Source organism: Corvus kubaryi, unplaced genomic scaffold (genome assembly GCF_017639235.1).
Source record: "Corvus kubaryi isolate FWS band 111438036 unplaced genomic scaffold, C.kubaryi_AGA036_p1.0 66, whole genome shotgun sequence".
NCBI classification, from domain to species: Eukaryota; Metazoa; Chordata; class Aves; order Passeriformes; family Corvidae; genus Corvus; species Corvus kubaryi.
Genome location: NW_024582054.1, coordinates 10,067,824 through 10,093,223, shown reverse-complemented (window position 1 = coordinate 10,093,223; position 25,400 = coordinate 10,067,824). Strand labels below are relative to the sequence as shown.

The following is a 25,400-nucleotide window of genomic DNA, read 5'->3' as shown; positions in this document are numbered from 1 at the left end:
CCCAATTCAGCAAGTAAGCCAATGTGGAAACTCATCCTTGCCTGTCTGACCAGCTACAGACTCGACTCACATCACCCTCAAATGCCTGCTGCTGAGCAGGAGAGAGTTCAGGCTCCTGAACTTCACTTAGCACTTTCCCTTAATCAGATAAAAAAATATTTGCAACATTTACACAGCAAACAAACACTCCAAAATTACATCTACAGAATGTGGGTTTGGCTAAATAAGATACTTTCTCACTCTGTTTATTCCTCCTAAATAGCAGTCAAACTGGGCTTTAAAAATACATTATAGCATTTCTTCCATATTCATTTGGGGGGAAAAAAATAGTCCCTAAAAGTAAAAAGTACTTATAAGAATCATTAGAAAGTCATAAGCTAACACTTTTCAGAAAAAGCAACCAGAAGTTTGTATTTTTAAAACAGACCTTGTTTAGGAACAGGCAGCATACATAGGTTAGGCAAGTGAGGGGAATCTCCTGCCTTTCTCTCAATGAAAACACAAGTTTTAGAAAATCCCAGTGGTATGAGGGAAAACACTTCAAATAAACCTGTAAGCCCTCAAAACAATGTTAAGATGTTCTTCCCCCCCTCCCCCCCCAGCTTGTTCGAAGACTCACACACTCCCTAGGAAAAGACCTTTATTTGCATTGATTAAAGTAGGTATTCAGATCCAGACTCATACAAATGGAGAAACTGAGACAAATAGGTGCGTAAGGAAGGACAGGCTGTGCCCATCCTCTTATTGCTGAAAAACATCCATCCTCTCTGAATACACAAAGATAATGGAAAAATACAGACCTTTGAATATACTTTTTCTTCAGACTTTAATATCTTTATAATGTAAAACAGAGCCTGCAAAAAAAAATAAAAAGGCAAGTCTTAAATTTAGGCTGAAAACTACTTTGGGAATTAATTTTTTCTTTTGCTACGTTGTGATATGTGCCTGACATACCAGTGCCTTGGCTGAAATGCTGCCAGAGTAAAACATAATTATCACTGTAACTCCTGCCATTATAAGTCAATTCTGAAACTAAATCAGCAATTCAGATTCTTCTTATGGTCAACTACTCTTAAGCAGGAGGCTTTCCCCCAGCCATCTCCACCAGGAAGTATTTCTGTTAAATAAAAATGACAGCAACAATATAGGCCCAGATGTGGACATGAGAAAATAAACTGACGCACGGGTATCAAAATCCAAAAACAAAACCCCAGAGCTTTACCTCAAATCTGTAAGCAGCTAAAATGCCAGGCATTAGCCTAAGAATTAGCCTAATAATTTTATTCATAGCATCATCAGGTAAATGCCATCAGTAAGGGTGGGAACAAGAAGCAAAGCCCAGTCCAAGCCATTAAGCCAAAAAAAAAAAAAAAATTAGCTGTGATTAAGTCTATGTTCTTTATTTCTTTCACAAGCGATACAGCTTTATCAGGAGTGATGAACATTCCATGATGGTCCTGAGCAAAGACTGTGCCAGGTGACTGAAGACCTCTCCAAAGTTTAGGAGCTATGGATTTGAATCTTCTTAACCAAAGCCAGGTGTAGAACAAGCTTCTTGCACCTTGGACAACTACTGCAAACAATGTAGAAAAATAAGCATCCTACCCCCACCAGTATCTGGAAGGACAGGAGCAGTTCCTGTGACTTGAGTAGTTGGGTACTGAGCTCATGTGTCAGTCTCAGGGCTGGGGATGCTCTGAAAGAAGCTTTGCACATAAGTACCAAAATGTAAATTGTCACATGGCACCTTCAGTGCTGTAACCTTTGCAAATCAATTCTGTAGCCCACAGAGCCTCTCACAGCTCTTTAATCTTTCACCTAAGCAACAGAAGTTTTTCTTTCTTGCTGCTCCTCTCCCAAGTACATTCCTGCACCCGCAAGCCCTGTGATGGCAGGTTCTCTGGAACCTGGAGATGTTCCCACTGGCATAAGATTCACCCCTTCTTTACTCCCTGTTTCACCCCCTTGATTGCAGCCTTTGGTTTACATTAGGGCGCCCATTAATAGCCTGAACACAGTTTACCAACAAAGCAGCATACAGCAGCTGCCTCAGATCAAAGCTTTTCTAATCAGCACCCACTGCATCCACCACAAGCAGGCAAAACCCAACAGGGGAGTTTGAGTTGGTCAAGGTGAAACCCACTCTTTCTATTGGAAAGATATTATAGGGGGTTTCACCTGCAGAACTGGATCCAAGTGAGTCCAACTGTTTGAAGTAAGTCCAGAATTACAAGAGGTGTTTTGTTAATACACTGAAATGACCTGCTCCTGCCATGTCTCCTATTAATTCATAACCATGATCACCAATCAGAGCAACTAAAATGGATTGTAGTTTGAACTCTAATTGAATTAGTAGGCAAAAACTGACCTGCAAACTACTTCTTTCTCATAACTTCAAATAACAATTTTTTTTGTTGTGAAGACTTTAGCATCTTAAGTATTGCCATAGTCTCAAAGGTTGAATAATTCATTAGCTGAACATAGCAGTAAGAAGATCATAGCAAAATACTTCACTAGCATAAACAATTCTATACCTTCTTTCAGTTTCATTTTCATTAAAATCAAAAACTTCTGAAAGCCAAGGAATGTACTGTGTTAGGACACAGCCCATTGGCTCCTCACCCAAGAAACTGCAGGAATTACCTGCAAACACAAGAACTGTAGTCACTATACAAAGGGTCATGTTGTGAAAGCAAAGCTACATCTGACAGTAATGCAAAAGGATCTTGGGAGTCTTGCTGTTAACCTACACAGGAGGTAAACTGGGACTGACAATTGCCTCTGTCCCCATTCCTGCCTGTTTGGTCCTGTGCCTCCCTAGCCCTCCTCTTTCTTTCTCTTTCCTCCTCTGTGGGATTTTTCAGTGCGTAACTGAACTCACAGTGCTACAAACTTTGGTAGTTCTGTTCTGGTAACCCACGAGCACAGTAATTCTGCAGTAAGCCTCCCTAGCTCCTGAGCAAAGAACATCTACTCGTACAGCTTGGGAAAGCCAGGCCCTCTTGTTAGGATTAGCATTTTTAGAACAAAAACATACTAGTACACTAGGAAATATCAATGAGATTAAAGTAAAATACTGAAGCTGAAAAGAGCAAACAGCACTGTGTGTCAAGCCTATAATCTATATTCATAAACTACAGTTAAATACCACCTTCTCCTGCTAAACCTCCACCTGATCCAACCAGCCCTCCCATCCAACAACTTACATCAACGATTTTATGAATACAACTTCAAATGTAGTATGTTGACTAGAATTCATTAATACGTATTTAACAGTGTAGTGTATAATAAAAAAATATTAATACGTGTTTCAGTAACATTAAGAAGCAATAACACTGTCAGTGCCCTTCATTTACTTTGCAGAAGGTCTGGGAAACAGTTTTTCACTCATAAGAATGAGGGAAATAAAGCAAATATGTTCTCAGCTTAAATTTGGGTTGACTGTTGGTATCCTTAAACACATAAACGTCCTGCCAATTCTATACAATTACATATATATTTAAAATGACTGACAATTTGCAATCAAATCAAGTACATTGTGTAATCCTACCACAAAACTATTAACTAAACATGAATTTTCAGACTGGTGTAGAAACTATGCTTAACCATTATAACATTGTTTCTTGGTAAAGGCATCAAAATAATTCTGCAGCTGAAAGATTCAACAGAGCAAAACCACAGTACTTAATTAAAAGGGGGGGAAAAGGTAAAAAGGAGCAAAAATAGAAGAACACTTGAAAGCAAATTTCATCCTTCAACTAACCCAAGAAATAATGAAACAAAAGGGAAGACAAACAACCGTCTATCTGCATACCGACTGTTCACCCAGTCTCAATAGGATCTGGATGTCAGACATTCAAAAACTTTTTAAAAGAATGAAAATTACAAACACTAACGTTCAGATTATATCACTGTCTTTTGCTAAAAACCAGCCAGAAATCCCAGTTTTTCTACTGAAATGTAAGATTATACTGTGCCAAAACTACCACAGGATTACTTACAGACATGTATATCAACAATTTTGCTATGTAAAGCAAAGCTAATAAATATGCAGAGACAAAACTTAATTTAAAAAAAAAGTTACCAATGAAGTATGAAAGGGCAGAACACTAAGCCAGCTTTAATTTTTGTAAAATATATCAGACAACTGAAAGGAAGTGAGTATTTTGTCAATTCTACAGACTACAGTAATGCACTATTGAAAAAGTTGACCGCTGATATGAGATCTCATGGGGAAGGGTGCAGGGAAGGAGGTTCAGAGATTGACGAAGCAAAAAATCAACATTTTCAGACTATATAATTTACATATTTACAAAATCACCTAAGTTTGAAATTCAAATCATCACTTTTGTCTAGATTTTTCATGTAAACTCTGGGTACATATTATTTAAATATTTTTAATGTAAATGTATACCAATTTTTTATGTTGTATCACTTCAATAAGAAAAAACTACATCCAAAATTCTGATTAAGTAATTGGAATACAGGGAAAACCCTGGTCCCTCAGAGGTCAAGAGCAGAACTCCCTAGGATGTCTAAATTCACTGTATGGTATTCACAGTGTATGTTTAAGATACCCATACTTGACTGTGTAGATGGAAAAGCCTAAATGTCAACTCAAAGATGTAACTGTAAATGAAAACTCATTCCCTAAAGGCATAATCTTTCACTTCCACACACTAACACAAAAATAAAGATCACAGGCAATGAAAAAACAAACCAGGCGGCCACAGTTTGAAGACCAAATATTTCTTTACTTCAAAAATACATCTTTATATTCAAATTCCAAGTTGCTGCAGTGTAGCAGGAATATGCAATCATAAATTTAATTTATCTTGAACATTTGCATTCCCTGGCAAACTGAGCGCAGGCAAAACATCTGGTTTTCAGTGAAGACGTCTGTTACCTTGTCTTCTGTCTGGGTTCATTATAATGTAAAACAGATGAGAAATAAGCCTTGGGGTCACGTAATCCATTCTCCGCTAAACTGTGAATTGCCTTGCGATCGAACTTTATCCGATAATGAATGAATTTGCTCATCATCCATCACAAGAACTCTTCAGAGCATATGTGGAATTTTTAAATTTTCTTTTCAGGTGGACACACAAAAGTACAGCAGTTACACAACTGATTTTGCTTCTTAAAATCTTGCAGAACTTAAAGTCGGTTTGATAGTTAACCATGTAAAAAGCCAAACAAAAATTGAAAGTAATTAGACTATTGAAAATTTAATTTTTCAAGCAGGATTTATGCCTTGGCATACCTCTCATTGTTCTCCTTGCATGGAGAAGCTGTTTTTCATTCCTGACTTTAAAATAGGGCACATGAAAAAAATGTACTTCATCCCTTCTTGCTTGATGATGTTACAATTCAGCAGTCAAATACTGTCTATCATCATTTGTATACTTGAATCCATTTGGACATGGCCAAACAATAATGTGAAAAACAGTAATTATCACAATCATAATTTAACCTCTGGTAAATTAATTCCTAAAGAAGTTCTTAGAATTAACATATTGCCTCCACATAATTAGGTAGCAGGACTCTTCTGCATTGGCTGCATCAAAGATCACTTTTTTGGTAAGTTTCAGTGGCAAATGCTTCAAGCAGGAGCTACTGGTAGTCTTCTTACTATTTCCATAGCTATCTTTAGATAGGCTTTAGCCTGCAAAACAGAAACATATATTGAGCACCTTCCATTTTCTACAAAAAGGAATATTTCACAATCTATTAGGTATTTGTTCTTTTACACACAAAGAGAAAACCAAAGATGTTTAAATAAATGGGTTCAATTTAGCCTGCATTCAGGAAAAATAATGCATTAATACACACAATAAGCACCAGCATTGTATAAAATATTGGTGGGGAGGGAGTGTGTTAAATTTAACTTGGGTATTACTTTAAGAATAGAACTTGACTGAACAATTGGTCTTTAACAACAAGCAGAGTCAATAGTTTTCCGGAGGAGAAGTGATGAGGAGGACATAGACTCTTTAGTCCCACAGGTACTATTAATTATAAACTTCCCTCATCCTGACAACCGAGATGCTCCGTGCACAGGATAGAGAATCAGAGAAAACAACAGCATTCCAAAAAAAATTTTTTGAGACAATGTGTTACAGACTAGACTATCACTATGGAATTTCCTATTCAGACATTTAAAGTATTTTCAAAAAAAGACATCTTTCCAAAAGACTGAAGTGGGTATTGGAAAGAACTAATTCTGCAACACTAGAATCCAACAGGTGAACTCTTTCACACCAAACTGTGACATCTGGTCAGACACCTTGAGCTGGAGAGCACAATAGCACAGAACTGCAGGACTATGGAGAGCAACCCAAGTAAGCATACTTATGTTAACAACTCTAAAAACCGTGACACAGCTAGGACCATGATCAGTCCAACATCAAGTATTAACAAACCTAATGTCAAGGGACTTATATCAAAACACTGCATAAAGTCCAACACAGAACGAACCACAAAATTAAACCAAATTATTCCTGTACCAAGTTCAACAACCTGTCGTCAAAATAGAACATCTTTTAAAAATCTCAAAGACTGATATAAGAATGTTTAATTAAAATAGTGGTTTTGCGTGTATTTATATACACACTGTACATTGTTCCAGACGTTGATTACTTCCATTGTTAAAAATGTACACCTTATCTGTAACTTGAATTTGTCATATTTCAGTTTCCAGCTGGTGCACCACATTCTGTGTCTGTCTAGTACACAGCAAAGTCCCCCAACTGTGCTTGCTCCTCTGCTCCTACTCTGTTCGATCGTAACCAACCTGCTCCATCTTCTCCAGTAAGTCTCCATACAAAGTCCACATTGACAACCTTCCCTGTTTTACTCAAACAAACCCCCACAATAATCCCTACTGCACCGATTTTTCCTCTCTCCTGCACGATGGCTCTAACAATTAATTAATCCTTTATCCCTGATGAGCCTTTTAAAACAGCAAACAAACTGACACATGCCAGAGGCCGGAGCTTGAGGAGCAGGAAGAAAAGGTCTGTCACACCAGGGCCACCAGCACCCACTGTCACTGGTCTGAAAGAGGTGTCAGCCTTCTGCAGAGCCACGCACTGCTCAGGTCTTCTCTTTTTTAGGGATTGCTCCCAACTTGTAGGGTTTTATTTTCTGGCACTCCCGCCCTCTACACCTCATAGTCTCAGTGCTCACATCCCCTTAAAACTAAAGCCACAAAATTTTCTGAGTTTGTAAGGAATGCAGATACCAAGATCGAACTGCTTCCTCTCACATGCATGACTTTGTGGCAAGAACGATAGAATGAATTTAGAACTTAACTCACAAACATGAATTTCAAACTTCTATGGCTACAGTTGCAGTGCACTTGGGTAACAGCCTGTGTGCAACACTCACTTCACTCAGCCATTAATGTCCTGCGTGGTCCCCAACTAACCACTTGCCTAGACAATATAATGTACTAACTTGAAATAAAGCAATTGACTGAAGTCAAGCTGCCTTTGCAGTCAAGTATTTGACTAATTGGTGTAGGACCGTTCCAGGTGGGAATTTCGAACTCTCTTGAACAGTCCCACAGGCAGCTCCCACTTTGCACAGATCAATTAATGCATTTTAATGAGTCAATTAACAACCTGCATACAAAACCTGGCCCCTTCTAAAGAGTGTCCAGGCTGTTTGCCTGCTCCAGAGTTGACCAAATTGTACACAGAATTATAAATTCACCATAAACAGACTTGACTGTATAAATGTTACCCTATGTCAAGGTCCCAATAAACTTATGATTTTTTTTTCCTGCAAAATGCTGTTAATGAGGGTCTGAGCAACAGTTTCCCAATGTACACTGACTCTCATTTGCCACGAAGCTGATCTGCCACTTTGCAACAGGAAGTTCCTGGTGCAGTTCTTTGTAGCCAGCATGCCAGCATTACCTAGACAGTTTTCTCAGCAACTGGTCTTGCCTGCTAAGCTTTGGGTTTTTTGTTTTCCTGGACAACTACTTTGTCTGTTGAACAGAGCAGTATCTCCCACATGTCCTTACAGAACTCGACCAGTCACCTGGCTTTGGCAAAAACCAACCGTTTCGAGCCTTGGATTCCTATCTTTGAACAAATCATTTAGCTATGAGCAAGGACCTATCAGCCAACATACCTGAAAGGTCTAAATGGAATCTTGGTAACTGTCAATATGCACTATATAAAAACAACCCTACACATATTGAATACTGTCTTGTACTCATCATCTTCTCAATATGGCATCTGTATACAGAGAGCACAGCTCAGTTCAGCTGTTTAATCCATCATTACTAAGCAAAAGAAGTTGGGTTGCAACTCAAAATCAACAGGGTTTACTATTTCTTTTCTGGGTGGAAAACCAGCAGAGGAAGAGTAAAGGATGAGTTCTTATTCATCACTCATATCCTTTTTCATTTTAATAGGATAAAAGCAAATTTCTCGGGTCAGTTATTCCCTTTATGTTTGAAAGCTCTAAACAAATGGTTTATAGACTTTCTGAAAACCAGTTTTTTGTTGATGGACTACTTTATATTTAAAACAACTACACATCAGTTTTCATTCTCCCCACTTCATGAGGATGAAGTGCACAGGAAGACAGAATGCCCTAAAATCAGACCAGACTTGTTTATTACAAACACTGCCTAGATGGAGTCTGAGAGCAGCACTGGGACAGGCAGAGGTAGAAGTTGAAGGTGATGTTCATAGAGTCAAAACAAAAGCTGGGAAACAGCCACATGAGAAACTGCTCACGTCTCCAACACTGGTACAAACAGTGCCAGAAAGGCACAGTTCTTAAGACCTCAAGGGCACAGCTGATGATGAAGTGACTGATGACAGTGGATGTGGTGGAGTAGGAAACAGAGAACCTGTAATGAAGTTCACCAGGAAATGGAGTGAAAAGTCCTGCTTAGCCTAAATAACCAGAACATTCATTACTCTGTAATGAATTTGTATTATCATGGGCTAATAGATGTGGGGTAGATTTAAACTGCAAGAGTTTTTTACTAGCTGATCTAATTAAGCCCTACAGGAATCCTAGGGAAATATGAGCCTTCAGTTACGGCATTTCATTCTCCCTAAAAATCTTACCCCTGAGGGAAGCATGCATCATTGCTAAGATTACTGCAGACTGTACAGGTCATGGCCAACTCTGCCCTGTTCTCGTGGATTGGATTGGTTTGGCCTGACCTGCTGGTTTGCTTTCCACTGAAGCACAGATCTTAGCCTGCCAACAGCTCACTACAGTGGTTGCCAGTATCTGGTGCAACAGCCACACAAAGAACACAACTTACAAGCAACAAAGTCAAAGCACGTAGGAGCTGACATCACATCTTTCTTCACCCAAACCACTGCATACAAACAACTTCAGACCAGCAACTCAGAAACGCACACTAATCCCCTCACGCGGTTGTAGGCCTCATACACCATTGGATATAAATCCCAGTACTGATATGGTTTCTAATGTCTGTTTGTAATTACAAGACTCCAAGATTATTAAGATGCTTTATCCAGTCCAGCAATCCAAAGGAGAATCTGTGCAAGCCCAGACTGTCTGGAATATCAAATGCTGTGGATGCTAATATACCTGTAAAGAAGGAAAAAGAATCTAAATGTGCTCAGCTGACCTGTTAGGGCTTGTAATTTATTAATTGCTGAAGGAAACTAGCAACCATGAGCAACTGATCAAAGAGTGACTATAACAAGGACAAATACTAGACGTAGCTACCATCTACATGAACATAATCATAGCCAGCCAGTCACTGATAACTTTTGTTCTTAGCACTCTCTGTGCAACCACATTCCATTTGCCAGTTCAATCAGATTTTTAAATAGCTTTAATTTCCATGGAAATTGCTTGTTACTTTGACACAACTCCAGCCTTCAGTGCATGACTGAAGCTGCGCTCCAGTATCTGTATTTTACTGTGGTCAACTCAGAAGAAAGTGTGATGATAAATGCAGATTTAATTGAGTCTACTTCAGATAAAAGCTTCGTGTCAAACCAGAGAAATTCTTGGCTGCTACAAGAGGTCCAGAGCCTATCTCACTCTGTCCTCCTCTGGGCAGTTCTACCCAAAGAGTCTTCTTTGCATGTACTGGCAACTCTTGCCAAATTACAATGAAGTCTCAGGTCAGAAAGGGAAACTTAATGAGCCAATAAAAGTCAATCCATACATTGTAACATGAAATGGGGGAGATGGGTAAGTAAGCTGGATTTATGAAACTAAAATCTCAAAGAAAATTTCTTACTGCTCATGGGAAATTTCCTATCAATCCTGTATTTCAGCAGTTTTAACAGCCATTCTTGGAGGGAGCCCCAGCTGGGTAATACTGCTATCCCTAAGGTGCCATTACAGACATCTAAAAAGACATCCTGCCCAAAAAACATGGGTAAGTAGAACAGTGAAAATCAAATGCAGTATAGTAACATCCTTCAAACAGACTATCCTACACTCGTCATTTTCTTCAGCAGACAGAACCATAAATGAGGATCTGATGATGCACTGTACTATCTACACCCTGAATGAAGGATTTGAACCTGTATGTACCAAATGTTACTGTGATCATTCAAAGGAAGCCTTGATGAAAAAGGCATATTATAAATCATACCATGCAGCCTTCTTTGGGGTTTGCTTTTCTTTCAAAAATATCAACCCCTGGACTGACCACTCATTAAACAGAATTATTGACGACAACTAAACCACAAAATAGGATTCTATGACTATTTGATACCAGTACTTCTATTTTTCTCCAACTACTTCTTGCAATCTTTAAAAGACTGTATGTTTTTACCCTACTTAAATATCACCGTTTCATAAGAATTCTACAGAAAAAGTGGTTCTGAATACAAATCTGAGTTGTCTCTTCGCATGACACCACAGCAAGGTTTGTAATGTTCTGGTTTAATTTAAAAGGGATTATTAACCAGACTTACTTTGCTCTCTTCTATCAGACTGCTGATGCCTTGTGTCCCTGCTTTCCACCTGACTGGGCTTTTTCTCCTCCCTTATAGATCAGTGTGCAATTTACTGGACTCAAAATCCTTCACCTGTATATACAGGATGTGAATGGACACACTGATATAGCAAATGTATTTTGTACTTGTTTGAGCTGCTTCTTTGACCTTAAGACAGGTGGGAGTTTGGTGTTCAACAGTCACAGATAACCTGTCTGTTCTACCAAGGTATTAAAAAAATCCAGTCTGCCATCCAGGCTGTGATATAACCAGAAGTTTCTAGCAGGAATTCCTCACAAGATAACCACCAACTGCTCCATAACTCTCTGGGCTTTACACTCACAGACGAAAGAGCTCTTAGGAACCTTTACTTATTTTTCTCCCAGTATGACAGAGAGTTCACTGGGCATTTAAGCAGCTCATTTGGTGGAAGAATAACTCCACTGCAATTAATCATGTTCTGTATCTCTTGCTGTGCTTCTAGTCTTCTTATCTGCAAGCTTCAGGATTCCTCTTCCAAACACCTGTTTTGCTGCTGGCTCCTTTCCCATGGTCCATAGGAAGTTCCAGTACATCTGAGCATTATCAATTTCACCTGGTTTCAGTGATTCCTCATTTGTTTTCCCTATTCTACCTTTTCCCCTGCTTTTTTCCCCTATTCTACCATTTTAGCAGCATTCCTGATTTTTGTTTACCAGCTTTTGCTGTCCAGTGACTCTTGCATATGTTTGAGTGAGCAAAAAAATGGAGCCTTAGTCAGCTAATCCACCTCCACAGTGTGACAGAGAAGAAAAATGCTCAATTAATCTCCAGAAGGGTCTCACTCCAGAAGGTAAGCCCTCACTGTTGATTAAAGTAAGAAATTATTAGCTTCTTATATAGAATCTTGGGTCACTCCCAGTTGCTGCATTAGGCTGACATGCAAGTACAGCAATACTCCATTTCTACATCAGAAAGTTTTGTCAATGAAGAGTATTAAGAAAATGCCACAAAAAAGCCACAATTTGAACAACTAAGCTGACAGAAAACACTAACGTAGACAATGTTATACCAAGAGCAAAATCATTTTACCAGCACTGTTTATGTCTCCCAGGGGACTGCCTCCAAGCTTCACCAGAAGAGAACTCCAGCCATCAAACCATCATATCCTTTAGCTATATTGTCAGTACTTTCCATAAGCAGATTAGTCATGTGTATTCTGTGCCTTCACTAAGGAAGAACTTTCTAAGTTCACACATGCACCATTCTACAAATAATTTTCTTTTTTAGTTGTTAGTAATTTCCTTGTCATTTGTGAAAAGGAAACCCCTTTTCCACCAACTACATCTAAGCTTTAAAATAATAAATTTAGACAAGTTTGCTTAGACATTTTGAAATTCTAGTGTGAAGTCAGAGATATGCTTTTAGATATTTGCAAGGCAAGATGAACCCCATGGCAGATCTGTAAGCAATATTTTAGAAACACCCTTTTATTCTAGGCTTGACAGAGCTCAGAAGGTGTGATAGCATGCTGGGTTCCTAAGAAATCAATCACCAACCCTATTCCCTACTGCTTGAATCTGCTAGGTATTATTTCTATGATTCTGTACTTGATTTGTAAGTGTGTTCTAACAAAATCAGCATAGAATTTTGTATGAAAATCCCCCGCACATTTTAGCAACAAGAGCAGAGAATTTCAGCAGACATTGTTCTCTATCCTAAAAGTTGGTCATGCATGAATAGCCACAATTTCAGTTTATTTGAGAAACACGGTGATGACTGTCACGTATTAAAGATTAGAATCTGACCTTATATGACCTCTCCCACCATCAGTTATGTGCTAAGAATTTAATTTTTCTTTGAAAATATAAGACAATAATGATTTTCTGCCTTTAAAATGAGAAGCAAACTAGGAATAAAAGGAAATTCTTTTTCATTCCGTAGAGATTAGTGACATTTAAAAAAACCACATTCTCCAAGGAGAATGATTATCTCTCAGACACAATGGCAGAGAAGGATATTAAGATTTTTCCCCAGAGTCACACATATTTGTCAGTCTTTATTCCTCTGCATATTTAACTTAATTGCCACAAATGGTGATTATAACCCATCTTTTTGCTATCAAGAACATAGTTCAAGGAGGAACAGATGGGAACACAACAGACTTTTTTGCCTTTTTTATTTTCAGAACTATCCCCTACATGTCTGAATTCTTAGGTCAATAGTCCAGCAGGCTACAGACGCTTGCTTATTACAGATTTCAGATACTGTGAGCTGTGAGACTTCCATCTTAGTTTCCCAGCTGTTGTACTTCAACTTTGACCAAAACCATGCATCCACTCAAACCTTCACACTGCTGATCAAACTTCCCAGAGAGAAACCACCATATGGATTATAGGGATTCCTTTTCAAATAGACCTGGACTCAAGATCACTACATTATTCCATACCACGGGCCTTGCCCAAATCTAGCAAAAATATGGCATTCAATTAGAAGTCAACACACCATAGTGCTGCCTCTTCTCTTTCAAAACAAAATTACAATTTTGAGACTGTCACTGTTCTTCCAGAATCGCGTTCAGTATGTTAGTAACACTGGATTAACAATGTTAATCCTCTCCTCCCTTTTTTTCCCGTCTAAAATACTGGGAAGGAAAAAACTAATTTCAGCGTGTGCCTAGCAATCATGGTATTAAAAAATCTACCAATATTTGAATGTTCCATAGGTACAGTCTACCTAACTGTGAATTTATTCTACCATCTGTTATCAGCATTAATCACTTTTTTCACTATACATCTTTACATCTAAGCAGCAGTCAAGAGTGGGGCTGCATTATGCCATATACTGTGCACAGCACCCTGCCCTACAGAGCCTGGCAGACAAACTCCAGCAAAGGAGAAAGAAAACAGCAGACAGGAAAATCTTACTCTATCAGCATTAACGAAATTCTATATGTACAACTACTTTTCTTTACAGAGTTGCATATTTGACTCTCACCATCTCATCAACTCACATTTTCCACTGACAATAAAATGTTATGGTAAATGCACTCAAGAATCCATTTCCTCTTGTTTGTAAATTGCTCCACTTCCTGCTGAAAACAATCCAGGTACTGACAATATGAAGTTTTGTTCCAACCATCTTTCGATAGGACCCTTTGACACTTTGCAGGCTCAGCTACCAAAGGCTTAACTGACAGTTTTAGAGGACCTACATTAGCTGCAAGGTCTCATGAGGCTTGACACTGACCTTCCTCCTCTTAGCATGCCAGGACGTGGATCAAATCTTCTCTATTCTGAATGATTCAGCCTAATTAAACAAAACCAAACTCACAGAAGCAGAACAGATGACCAGCATTTCAAAATCAAGGACCTGAGTTACTTACTGGTACTACCTTCTTTTGTATTTCCTTACTTCCATTCAGATACACATTTCTTTCCAAACAGCAACAAGAAGCAGCACTCTCCATTCACTTTTTTCAAAGGAGAGCTTTCTGTTGTTTTAAGTGCAGTGCACCAAACTTACAGCATCACTTTGAGGCTGAGAGATCACAACAGGCTGTCCTGAATCACACGTCTCCCGTATATTAACATGCAGTGGAATGTCTCCTGCATCAAAAATACCAAGATACACATACGTGAAGACCTAGTACTTCTAAAATGTTTCCTTAAAATAACCATACAAAAAGCATATAAACCATATAAAGCAGTTAAAGCAACTTAAATCAAATTCCCATTCAGTATATTCTTTGAATTGCTTTATCCCCAAAAATCAGCATTTAAAACGAAAATTGGCTGCAGTATAGTTTCCTTACATCCATAATGAATAATGCCAAACATATTTTGGATTTTTCTTTCGCTGAAAAGAAAGGACCATGCTTCAGTCATTTACTAGAGAAGGTAGGGCTTTTTGCCGCAAACACATAGAAAAATACAGGCTGAGATACAAATTATTTTGTGTACATGAAATAAATTGCCTGAGTGTCAGGCAACTGCTCATCATGCAACTTACTGTTCAGCCTATCTCCTCATTGTAAATTCTTTTCAGTGCTGTTTTAAGATTTTAATCACTGTTCAAAGACTTCTTTGAATACTAATTTCCAAATAATAGCATTTGTTATTGTCCTTATTAGGCCTTGGATCCAATTCAAAGGTGGACAACTATTCAGTTCATTCTTCTTTCCAACAGAAATCATCTTTATATTCTGCTTTTGTAATGAGCAGGGAACTATCAGAGAGGAAAGGAACATTCTAAAGAAGACTCAATTAGCAGCCCTATTCTATTCTGAGACATACTTTCTGAAACACAGATTTCACCACTGCAAGAAACTTGGAGATTCCTATGTTTAGTTCACTGCTACACAAGTAATTTTGAAGTGAACTGAAGACCAACTTTCTTTTACTGGAAGACACAGCTACATTTTACATTATGGTTTGATGCAGACAGAACAGCCTACCGCAGTTCAATCCTGACATATGAGAAACTGTATCAGCTTAATTCAAACACTTTAGCAACTTGATTTAACTCAAACCAAGGCCAGTGTCAATTACTGAGATTCAGTGTATTCAGAAAAAGAAACATTAAAAAAAACTGTATGAAAATTGACAAAGTTTAAGAGAGATAAAAACCAGAACCCAAAGCAAGCAGAATACAAACAAAAACAAACAAGTAGTAAACACAAAAGCTGTGGTTTCATGATTAGTGTGCTGAATCTTTGAAGAACCTTATTATTTATGATAATTATAGTCCATTTACTTCAAATTTATTTTTTTCTTATTTATTTCAGTCATGAATAAATTTAGGCATAATAATCTGTTTATGTATTCATTAAAAGAAAAAAAATCAGGGAGTCCTCTGAAAGTTTTCTAACCATAAACATTCTTAATGGAATAAAAGTAACTTCGTAAATCTTCCTGAAATTCACTTCCTACTCTTATTTCATGTAGAGACTAATCTTCTCTTTTTTCCTAAGGATGTTTTGCTAATGAAAAAATACTCCTTCACTATCAGCTTAAAAACAATCTCCAATAATTACAAAATGGCAGCCTCTTTCTTTTGCTCCTCAGACTTACAAAGGTGTGCTGGTACTACAGGAGCCTAACAGGACTTGTACGAACAGAAGTGCAGTCAGAAGATAAAGAAAAATGCATTCTTAATTTTAAATAAAATCAAAACTCTATAATTTAAGCAGAACACATTAGAACCACCTGCATAGCTGTTTGGGTGATAAGGGTTTGAGGAAGATAAAACTTTTGGACTATCCTTCACTACCCAATGTGATGGGAACTTGTCATTTGACATTTTTCTGATACTAACAATTACTGCTGACTGCAAAGAAAGAGAATAATTTAAATTTATTGTAGGAAGAAAAACCAAAGAATTTTAAAAATCTGACAGTCATTGCTGATGGTCAGGAACCAGATAGTCTTTAAAAAGTCAGAAATTGCAAAGGTCAGAATGGAACATACAGAAATTATTATCTCAGAATCGTGTATACCAATGGCATAGCTTTGTGGTCATGGTTACCAGTCTCAAGCTTCAGGGACAAAAAATTCAGAGACAGGGAGAGAAAAATCAGCAGCATGAAGTCTCTCTCACAAACCTTGTCACACTTTCCTTTAGAGAACAGTAAAAATACAAGACAATCAGAAGTATATGAAATAATGAACTGCACTTGAAAGTCTCCTGGCAACTGTTAATTGTCTTCTGTCATAAACAAAAATAAGGTATTCAGTAAAACTAATGACAGCCAACTCTGAGCAAGCAGAAGGACAATAGTTTTCAATCAGATGTTACCTTGTTGGGTAACATCTGTTAGATGTCAGATGTTACCTTGTTGGGTTTCCAAGGAGGACTAGGTGCCTATCTAAACAAACAGAACAGCCATAGGTGTTGGAAAATATAGGCAAAATAAATTTAGAATTACTAATTCTAAATATATGCATTTTACAGATATATATGTAAAAAGATGTTCTCAAGGTTTTTGGGCAGAATTCAAGTAATACTGAGATAAAACTTCCATTTGGGATGTATAAACTTAAAATCTGTAAGCAGTAATTCTTACAATACCATAAGGTGTTATTATATAATGATCATCCCTGGAAGGAGGAGCGTACTAATCAGATCAAGTACTGTAATTCTAAATTTAATCCTTGTGGCTTTATTCGTAATCTTAGTCTGGTTTTGCATTGACAGTTTGAAGTTAAACTTCACTCTGCTGTATTTTGTACATCTCATCTATCCCCTGCTAAATCTGTATATCTCTCACATCACTCCTAATTAAATCCACTCACAATCAGTTCTGTACTCCTAGGAAATAACAAAAACCACCCATGGGACCAATGCCATGGCACATCATTTGTGCCTGTGTATCTAAATGCATGTTTGACTCAACTGCTTGCAGAGCGTTTGCATCCATCCACGTAACTCAGGGCTGTAGAAGTCCCCTTGGGCTCTGATCACAACTCATTATATATTCAGAAAACTAAAAGATAGCCCAAAAGCATGTCTTTAATTATGTGTTGCCTTGCTATATTAAGTCTATGTCAGACCTTGATGTTTCTGTGTTGATCTTTCTAAGTGAGCTTCCTGGTTCTTTTTAATGAATTAGCTATGGAAAATCATTGAGATAATTAGAGTAATACATGGAAACACATCATTAGCACATGCAATTACCCCATTTACCAACTTAATTACGCTGTGTTACATTCTTTACTTACAGCACAGGTTGAACCATGCCTTTTTAAATCAGTAATGTATACTTTAAAGATCCTTGTGTATTTTAGCCTACAGGCATGACAGATAGCTTAATCATAGCTAATCATAGAACGGTTTAAGTTGGAAGGGACCTTAAAAATCATTTAGTTCCAACCCCCCTTTCATGGACAGGGACACCTTCAAGTAGAGCAGGTGGCTCAGAGCCCCATCCAACCCGCCCTTGAGTATTTTCAAGGATGGAGCATTCATAACTCTGGACGACCCTCACCATCCTCACAGTAAAAAATTTCTTCCTAATATCTAATCTAAATCTACCCTCCTTCAGTTTAAAGTAATTCTCCATTGTTCTTTCATTGCCTGCCTTTGTAAAAAGCCTCCAGCTTTCTTTCAGGTACCAGAAGGATGCTTTAAGGCCTCTACTGAGTCAATATGTAACAACTCATTTCATTTAAATGAAATAAATGAGAAAAAAATTATTGATATTACTGGACAGAGTTTAGGACTGTCCTAAGACTAAATAGAATTCTTGGTCTTTTGTAAAAATTGCTGTATAATCAATCATATAGTGAATTTCAGGTAATATGGCACACTGATATCAAAGCAATTCATGTTCTGGACTGTTTGTAAATACAAAGATTTAAGATGCAATTCAAGAATTTTCATATGCAGTCAACATCACCATTACAAGACTGACAAGGAACAGAGCATACTACTTATAGTTCTATTATATCTGAAAACTGTCTGACTATAGAGCAATCTAAGATTATGCAGTTCCATAGTTCAGTTAATGCTTCATGCACACCAATAAATTTTTCTTCAAAAATAAAACCATTTCCATATTCTTACCCAGAATATCTAATCCAAGAGTTTTTGCCAGATCTCTTACGCCATCGGCTCCAAAAATATGCGTCTCATGCTTACATTTGGGACATTGGAAAACACTCATATTTTGAACCAGTCCTAAAACCTGTCAAAGGAAAGGAAAGGATGTTCAAACCAAGCACTGGTATTTCCATTATTCATCTCTGACAACACAGATTATTGACTAAGAATCAACACAGAGTGGTGATTTAAAATAGGAATCAGACTCGTTATTATCATTATCATCTCTTACTAGTCACCTCAGTGGCACCATCTTCTGTGCATTATTTCAATTTTTTCACATTTATACCTCAAAGACTAATAGCCTTATTTGTAACAAAAGGTACCTCTTGCACAAACCTAACTTGCCAAGAACTCTCCCTGCCAGTATTTCATTTTCAGACTCTGAATACTGGAAGAATTTTCATGCTGTGTTTTACAGTTTTGTACTTCACAGTTTCAGGAAAGACAAAATAAAAACATACCATTACAAGGAATTACACAATCAGACATGCTTTTAAGGTATTTTTTATAAGTTATCCTGTAGGAAAATGTTTTCAAAAAGAACCAGATTTGCTACTCTTCTGAAGAGCAGAAGTACATTTTAAAGACCAAACAAGAGAAATAATTATGTGAAACTAAGTGGCAAAACCCACAGCATAAAAATCTAATATACACATCCTGGGTACCTTACCAAATACGTCAAATAAAAATTTGCCAAGTCATTCACACAAAATATCTGCTTTCACAATGTGAAATAATGCTAATGATAGCATTGATCTCATTTTATTCACATAGTAAACAAAACTCTTCATTGAGGCAGAGCAAAATTTCCAGAAGTGATAAAAACAGTGTTCAAATGCTACAAGGTGGAAGTTTCTATCCACCTGCTAATAAACAGAACACCTGCTTTAAGAGATTCCATGTTATGTATTTCACTTTCAGATTTATAGGTTACTGAGATATGTCACATAAACTATAGCTGAGTTTTAAAAATGAATATATAATTTACATTGTTATTTGCTTTGTAGCATTTTGGACTTCTACATTTCCCCGAGCCTTCTAGTTTTGTGCTTGAACAAGGTAGTCTCTAGTTATTAGAGAAGAAACATATCCACTATGCTAATGAAGCATATCTAAGAGGAAATAGCAGTGTTCAATGCAACCAACTAATATAAAGTTATTTAATTAAAAGTGAATGTACAACTTCTAGCACTTGTATGTTATTTACAATATCGTAATAAAAGTTTCCTTAGCTATAAACTGAAATTTATCAAAAGATGGTCACCTGCTTTTTCCTAAACCACCACAAAGTATATTTGCTACATCTTCCTTTAATTATGTAAAACTCTCAGATGGTTTAAAGCAAGGAACATTTTAAGAAATAGTAATGTTAAAAGAAATTTAACCTATTTCCAATTTAACACCTCAAACTGACTTTCTGCCTTTTCTATTCTCTCCCAGAGACTGCCAGAGAAGCAAGACGACCAAGTTTCTATTTACTGGCACATTATTACAGGTAATTTTATCATTCAATTCTTAAATTAGGAGAGATATGAAATACTTCATGTTCAAGGGTACGAGGTGCAGGGAGGTCAAAAGGGATCTGTACGGCCACAGTCTCTACAGATGAACTCTAAGCAGTTATTCATCCTGATCTCCCCTAAAGTCAAGTCATGAAGTTTTTACTCTGTTGGTAAACTGGAGGACACTGGAAGGGGTATTACTTGACAAAACAAAAATATTTTCACCAGGATACAGGGAGGCCATTTTTGACAGTACAAGGGAAAAAAAAAAAAAAACAACGAAATTTACACTTTAGTTAATTCATTTTCAGGTATCTCAGGGTTCACATTTTCTGTCCTCTTCAAAGTACTTATACAACATCTATGATCCAGCAAATTTATCATCGAAAAAAAAGTTATGTAGTATACTGTTTTGTGAATTATTACAGCTGTTCTGTTAATATTTCAATAATCTAATAACAAGGAGTACTTCTGCCAATGTAAAAGCAAAGGCTGAGATACAGCTGTATCTCCAATGCTAGATCAGTTTTAGAGGCCTTATACATTGTCCTTTTTTGTTTCCGTTTCAACAAACCTTACTAAAAGCAAATGACATTTCAGCATTATACGATAATTTTAATTTTTCAGTGTTGGTCCTGTTTGTCAGCCAATGAGTAGTGCATATTTAATAATATATAATCTATTCTTCTGGAATATGAAGATGTCACTTAAAAATACTAAGTATAATACAGAATTTTTGCAAACACAGAACATTACTGCTGAACTGTATTTTTACCATGCATATTTCTGCACATCTATTTACAGAAGGGAGCTCCTTATGACCTTCTTTTAAAGGTCGTAAGCTTTTAAATCTACAAAGTAATAGGTCTTGCTAATGAAGTCAGTAATAACCCTCATTTCCCTGCTCAAATAATAGACTTGTAATAGCTTCAAAGCAGCTGTTACTGTCTACACAAGCTATCCCCTAAGTGTGTGTGAATACTATTCGAGTCCTTAGTGAGCTTGGCAAACTTGGCTCAGGAATGACATGAAAACTTGTATGCATTACAGGAGCTAACCCATGGTAGCAGCATGGAGCTGTATTCCATTTAGACTAATCGTTATTTTAAACAGCAAAGAGACATCTGGCAAGAAATAACAGGAAATGAAGAACCCTTCCATTATGAGTTATCTGCACAGTTCCTGAATGTTTACATGTTTCTTCTGCTCAACTAACCTTTTGGTTACACAACAAATCATGCCTAAATCCAAACATACAACCTTTTAAGTTAAAGAAAATACAGTGATGAAATGAAAGCTCTCTGTATTTACATTAGAAGACAATTCCTGAGAAATCCACTTCAGTCATTCACTGTATTTGAGGATGGATGGTGCTGAGGTCTGACTTCAATCTGATGGGGAGTGAATTGACCAGGGTTACAGTTCCTCTGTCATCAACTTCCTGTGTAACCATCAGTCAGTCACTTCACATTGTATTGCTTCAGGTAAACATGCACAATATTTCTGCATTCCTACCTTTCATCTTATAATGAACAATTTTTGCCTTTAATATCTGCTCCCAACATGACGCCATCATCTCAGCTGGTTTTTCTGGATGCTTCAGAAACACCATTAAAAACATAGCCAAATAAGCAATTTTGGTACAACTCAGAAGGAAACACATAGCTGAGTTTAAGCAGTTTTTTGAAATCTGCAAAATCTACAGCATAATCTTCCAATTCAAGGAAACTTCCAGAAAAGTTGCAGGTTTAACTAAAATCCTGTCTTTTCTTTCAGGGACATGATTGATAAGATAAACTATAATGAACTGAACTCAGCCTCAGCAGGTGGAAATAGGCAGGTTTTTTCCCTAAATACTCAAAATTATTCACTTCGAGTCACCCTTGGGAATGCAAGAAAACACTGACCAAACTCACATAATAGACATGAATCTTGAAACTTGTTGTGATAGGAAATCAGCTTCACTTTGCAAATTCCTTCTATAAGTGTAGCTCTGCTTCACTGCACAACAAATGTCACTCCTTTTTTAACTACTATGCCCTAAGACTGAAAATATGAATTTTGCCCTGTAATCCTGGTTTTAATGCTGACTCTCCTTGCCAGATTTTCATTAGTTCCTTCAGTCATTCTACTTCAATTTCAATAAAGGACAAACAACATTTACAATTGTGACTTTACCGTAGTAACACTACATGTGTCATCTGAGTCTTTGATAACTAATAACAGTGGGGGTGATGGGAAGATGGAATACGTAGGCCTGTATGTACATGGGAGAGAATGAAGTTCATTAAATATAAAAAAGCGCACTCAGAGTTCAGCAACCTATAGATTTCGCTCCTTTGAAAAGTCAGCTCTTCCCAAGCACTTTCTGAAAGATTAAAGACTTCAGAGATTAGAAATTTAAAGATCAGTTAATTACGTAATCAGGATATGTAATTTTAGCACAGACCCGCAGATCCCACCTCTTTGACATAAACCTCAGATCTGAAATTGTCCACAAAAAATTATGTCACTGCACTTTCTTTAGATCCTCATATTTAGTTGACATTTAGAAATACAGTACATGGGCAGATGCTGCTTTAAAACTCAAGTGAATGACACATTTGTACTCAGGTACATAGAGGGCAGAATAAAATGAAGCAGGGTAGAATAAAATGAAGCAGCATCATGAAAAAGGTAAGGCCTGATGGTTCATGCGCATTCAAACTCAACATGTGGTGTAACAGCTTCACTGTGACTTTTCACTTTATTTGACAAGATCTGATAATTCCAATGAACCCAAACAGATCATACTTAATGTCTTATCTTCCACTAGTCAAACTAGTATTAGCCAAGCCCATTCTAGAACGCATGATTTTCTTGGAGGCCATTTTCTTCAAAGGACATTGAACAAAACAGTTTTAGAAAGAAATCTTGGTAATTTCTCATTAAAACAGAAGGAAAATTCAGTGAAGTACTAACTCAAACACAACTTAAATTGAAGAAAATAATTTTACGTCATTTGAACAAACCCAAACATAAAATCAAAACAAAATGTTCCATATGTTATTCTTCTTGTTTTCCTCTGGCAGCAAATTATAAAAGCTACAATACTTTCATTTTGATGCAAATATGCTTAAAGAATAGTAATAAGGAATTCATCAAAGTATTTTGGTTTTATTTTTGTTAAGCTATCCTGTAAATTAAAAAAAGGGAAAGCATTCACTTCATCTTTCTGTTGAGTTTTTTAATTAGCAAAGCACTAGCTATGAAAGAAATTTCCTTTCTTAAGAAAGAGTAAAAGTAACCTTCACACAGGTAAGCAAGAAAACATCTTTTTTTCCTTACAGTTTATGACAAGGAAGCATTTCAATTTATATTTTTTCATCAACTGCCCATTTCAAAGTAAAAATTAATCTCTACATAAACATACTCTAGCATATAATATTCGGTTACTTAGCAACTTCTAGCACACAGAGAATATATCAAGCCAAGGATGTTAGCCTGTTTAATGTTTTCTCCTAATTGTGGACATTCTTAAATTTTGCATTCCTCAAACAAGTAAGCTAAGATATAAGCTATAAACCTAATGAAAAACAGTGATTAGACAGCCTTCTACTTGTCGTGATAGGTACGGAGCCCTTCAAATGGCAAAATAACTAGATATATGCATATTTCCACAAAAATTCAAGCTTGCTTCTTAAAAAGTATCAATAAATTATTTTTTTACATTTCATGAAATTTTAGATTTTAAGCCCCAACACAGACAGTGCTGAAGAGGACATATAATGAGGACACACAGTATAACTGAAAGGCATGCATTACTTTGTAAGATATTCTGTTTAGCAAGCTGATCCATTCCACATGATTAAACAAACAGATTTAAAACAAATCACCTATTATTATGGCCTCAGTCTGAGAAGATTCTCTCCTTTCAGTTAACTCAAGTTCCTGATACAGATATAAGATGGATTCTAAGCCTTTTAAGAAGAATTTATTAAATTCAAGTGATTTCTGAATGTTCACCTATTGCTGCATATGGAAATTTTTTTTACACTTTGGGGAAAAAAAAATCTACTGGTATTTTTCATGGAGAGTCTTACAGGTACATGGACTTTTCTAAACATTTCAGCTCCTTTGCGTGCATCCAATAAAGCCACGTCTTGTGGAGTGGAGACGATCACAGCTCCTGGGAAAAGATAACATGAAATCCCATTTAAATGTGTATTATGAATTATTCTGCTAAATATTTTGATTATTTAGTACATGCTACTAAATTCAAAGCAGTCACACATTTATATGCTTTTAAGGAAGAAAATGATGCCAGGTTTTATATTACATAAAGATCAAAATAACTGAGATATGATATGATATGAAGTGAAAAAATAATTTAGATACTTTCATCATAAATTTTCTATGCAGAAACCATTTATACTTTCTAAATGCGAAAAATTATCTAGTATCATACAACCATGGAGAGAAGACAATGGTCCACATGCTGACAGATTGCAGAGGTGGTACTCTGGGAATATCTACACAGTGACAGTCCCATGCCATAATTATATTTGAAAGCTTTTAATTTAACAATAAGCCTTGTTCTAAAATCAGGAGGCAGATGCTTGCAATCAGACTGCTGTTTTCTGGACCTGCTGCGCTTTCTTGAACCATGTCACACTAGACACCAGTGCATTTGTATGAATGATACCACAAAGGAAGAGGCCAACTCATGCATGCTTGCACTAGGTTTGAATAAAGTGTTGCTCACTGTTCAGACATGGCTCCAGGTTACCTGATAATTAGTACTCCTGAGAGTTATTAAGCATATAAAACAGCTAGAGCTCTTTGTCAAAGTTAGACTCTAAAGTAAAGTAAGCCTACAGGTTACTATCCTATACTGTTATTACTTCTTGATTAATACAGAATGCAAAACCAATACAGACATCAGAATATTCCACATCAAAAAGAGCATCTTCTTCCAAATGCTCAGGGGTTTCAAATATTATTTCCTCAAAACTTGAAACAAAAAACTGTTCATGCTTGTCCCTATTTTAGAAAAATGTAATGTACAAGGGAGCATTACTGGTCAATTGATTAGCTTTGGTTTCACACTGACCCTCTAGTATAAAAAGTCTCTGTTACAAAAAGATTTCTGTAGAGTCACATTATACCAACCATGCACAAGAAATTTATGTCAAATTTCACACTAATAGCAATTACAACCGACAATTCTAGATGCTTGGGACAGTTTCCTACTGGGCCTGCAGTTCTCAATCCTCGGTGGACACGGCAAAAGAAGAGGTGGGTAGATTTCCAGAGGCACACAGCCCTGGCATCACTGGCAGCGACCAGAGCACCAGAAGCCCTGGCATTCTGAGAT

General features: G+C 36.9%; 1 protein-coding gene across 10 annotated transcripts in view; it reads right to left on the bottom strand.

Annotated features, from left to right (window-relative positions):
- Positions 1–623: 623 nt before the first annotated feature.
- NUBPL (nucleotide binding protein like) overlaps positions 624–25,400 on the bottom strand; it is an 88,401-nt gene continuing 63,624 nt past the window's right edge. For 9 of the 10 annotated variants that reach the window (XM_042047415.1, XM_042047418.1, XM_042047419.1 and 6 more), the window contains 4 exons: positions 24,127–24,212; positions 18,504–18,624; positions 14,466–14,548; positions 624–854 (listed from right to left, as the gene is read on the bottom strand). In XM_042047415.1, coding sequence (XP_041903349.1) covers positions 654–854; positions 14,466–14,548; positions 18,504–18,624; positions 24,127–24,212 — 491 coding nt within the window. In that variant the 3' untranslated portion in view covers positions 624–653. Of the gene's footprint in view, positions 855–4,733; positions 5,666–14,465; positions 14,549–18,503; positions 18,625–24,126; positions 24,213–25,400 lie in introns of those variants that run through there. The other variant, XM_042047414.1, reaches the window with a different exon arrangement.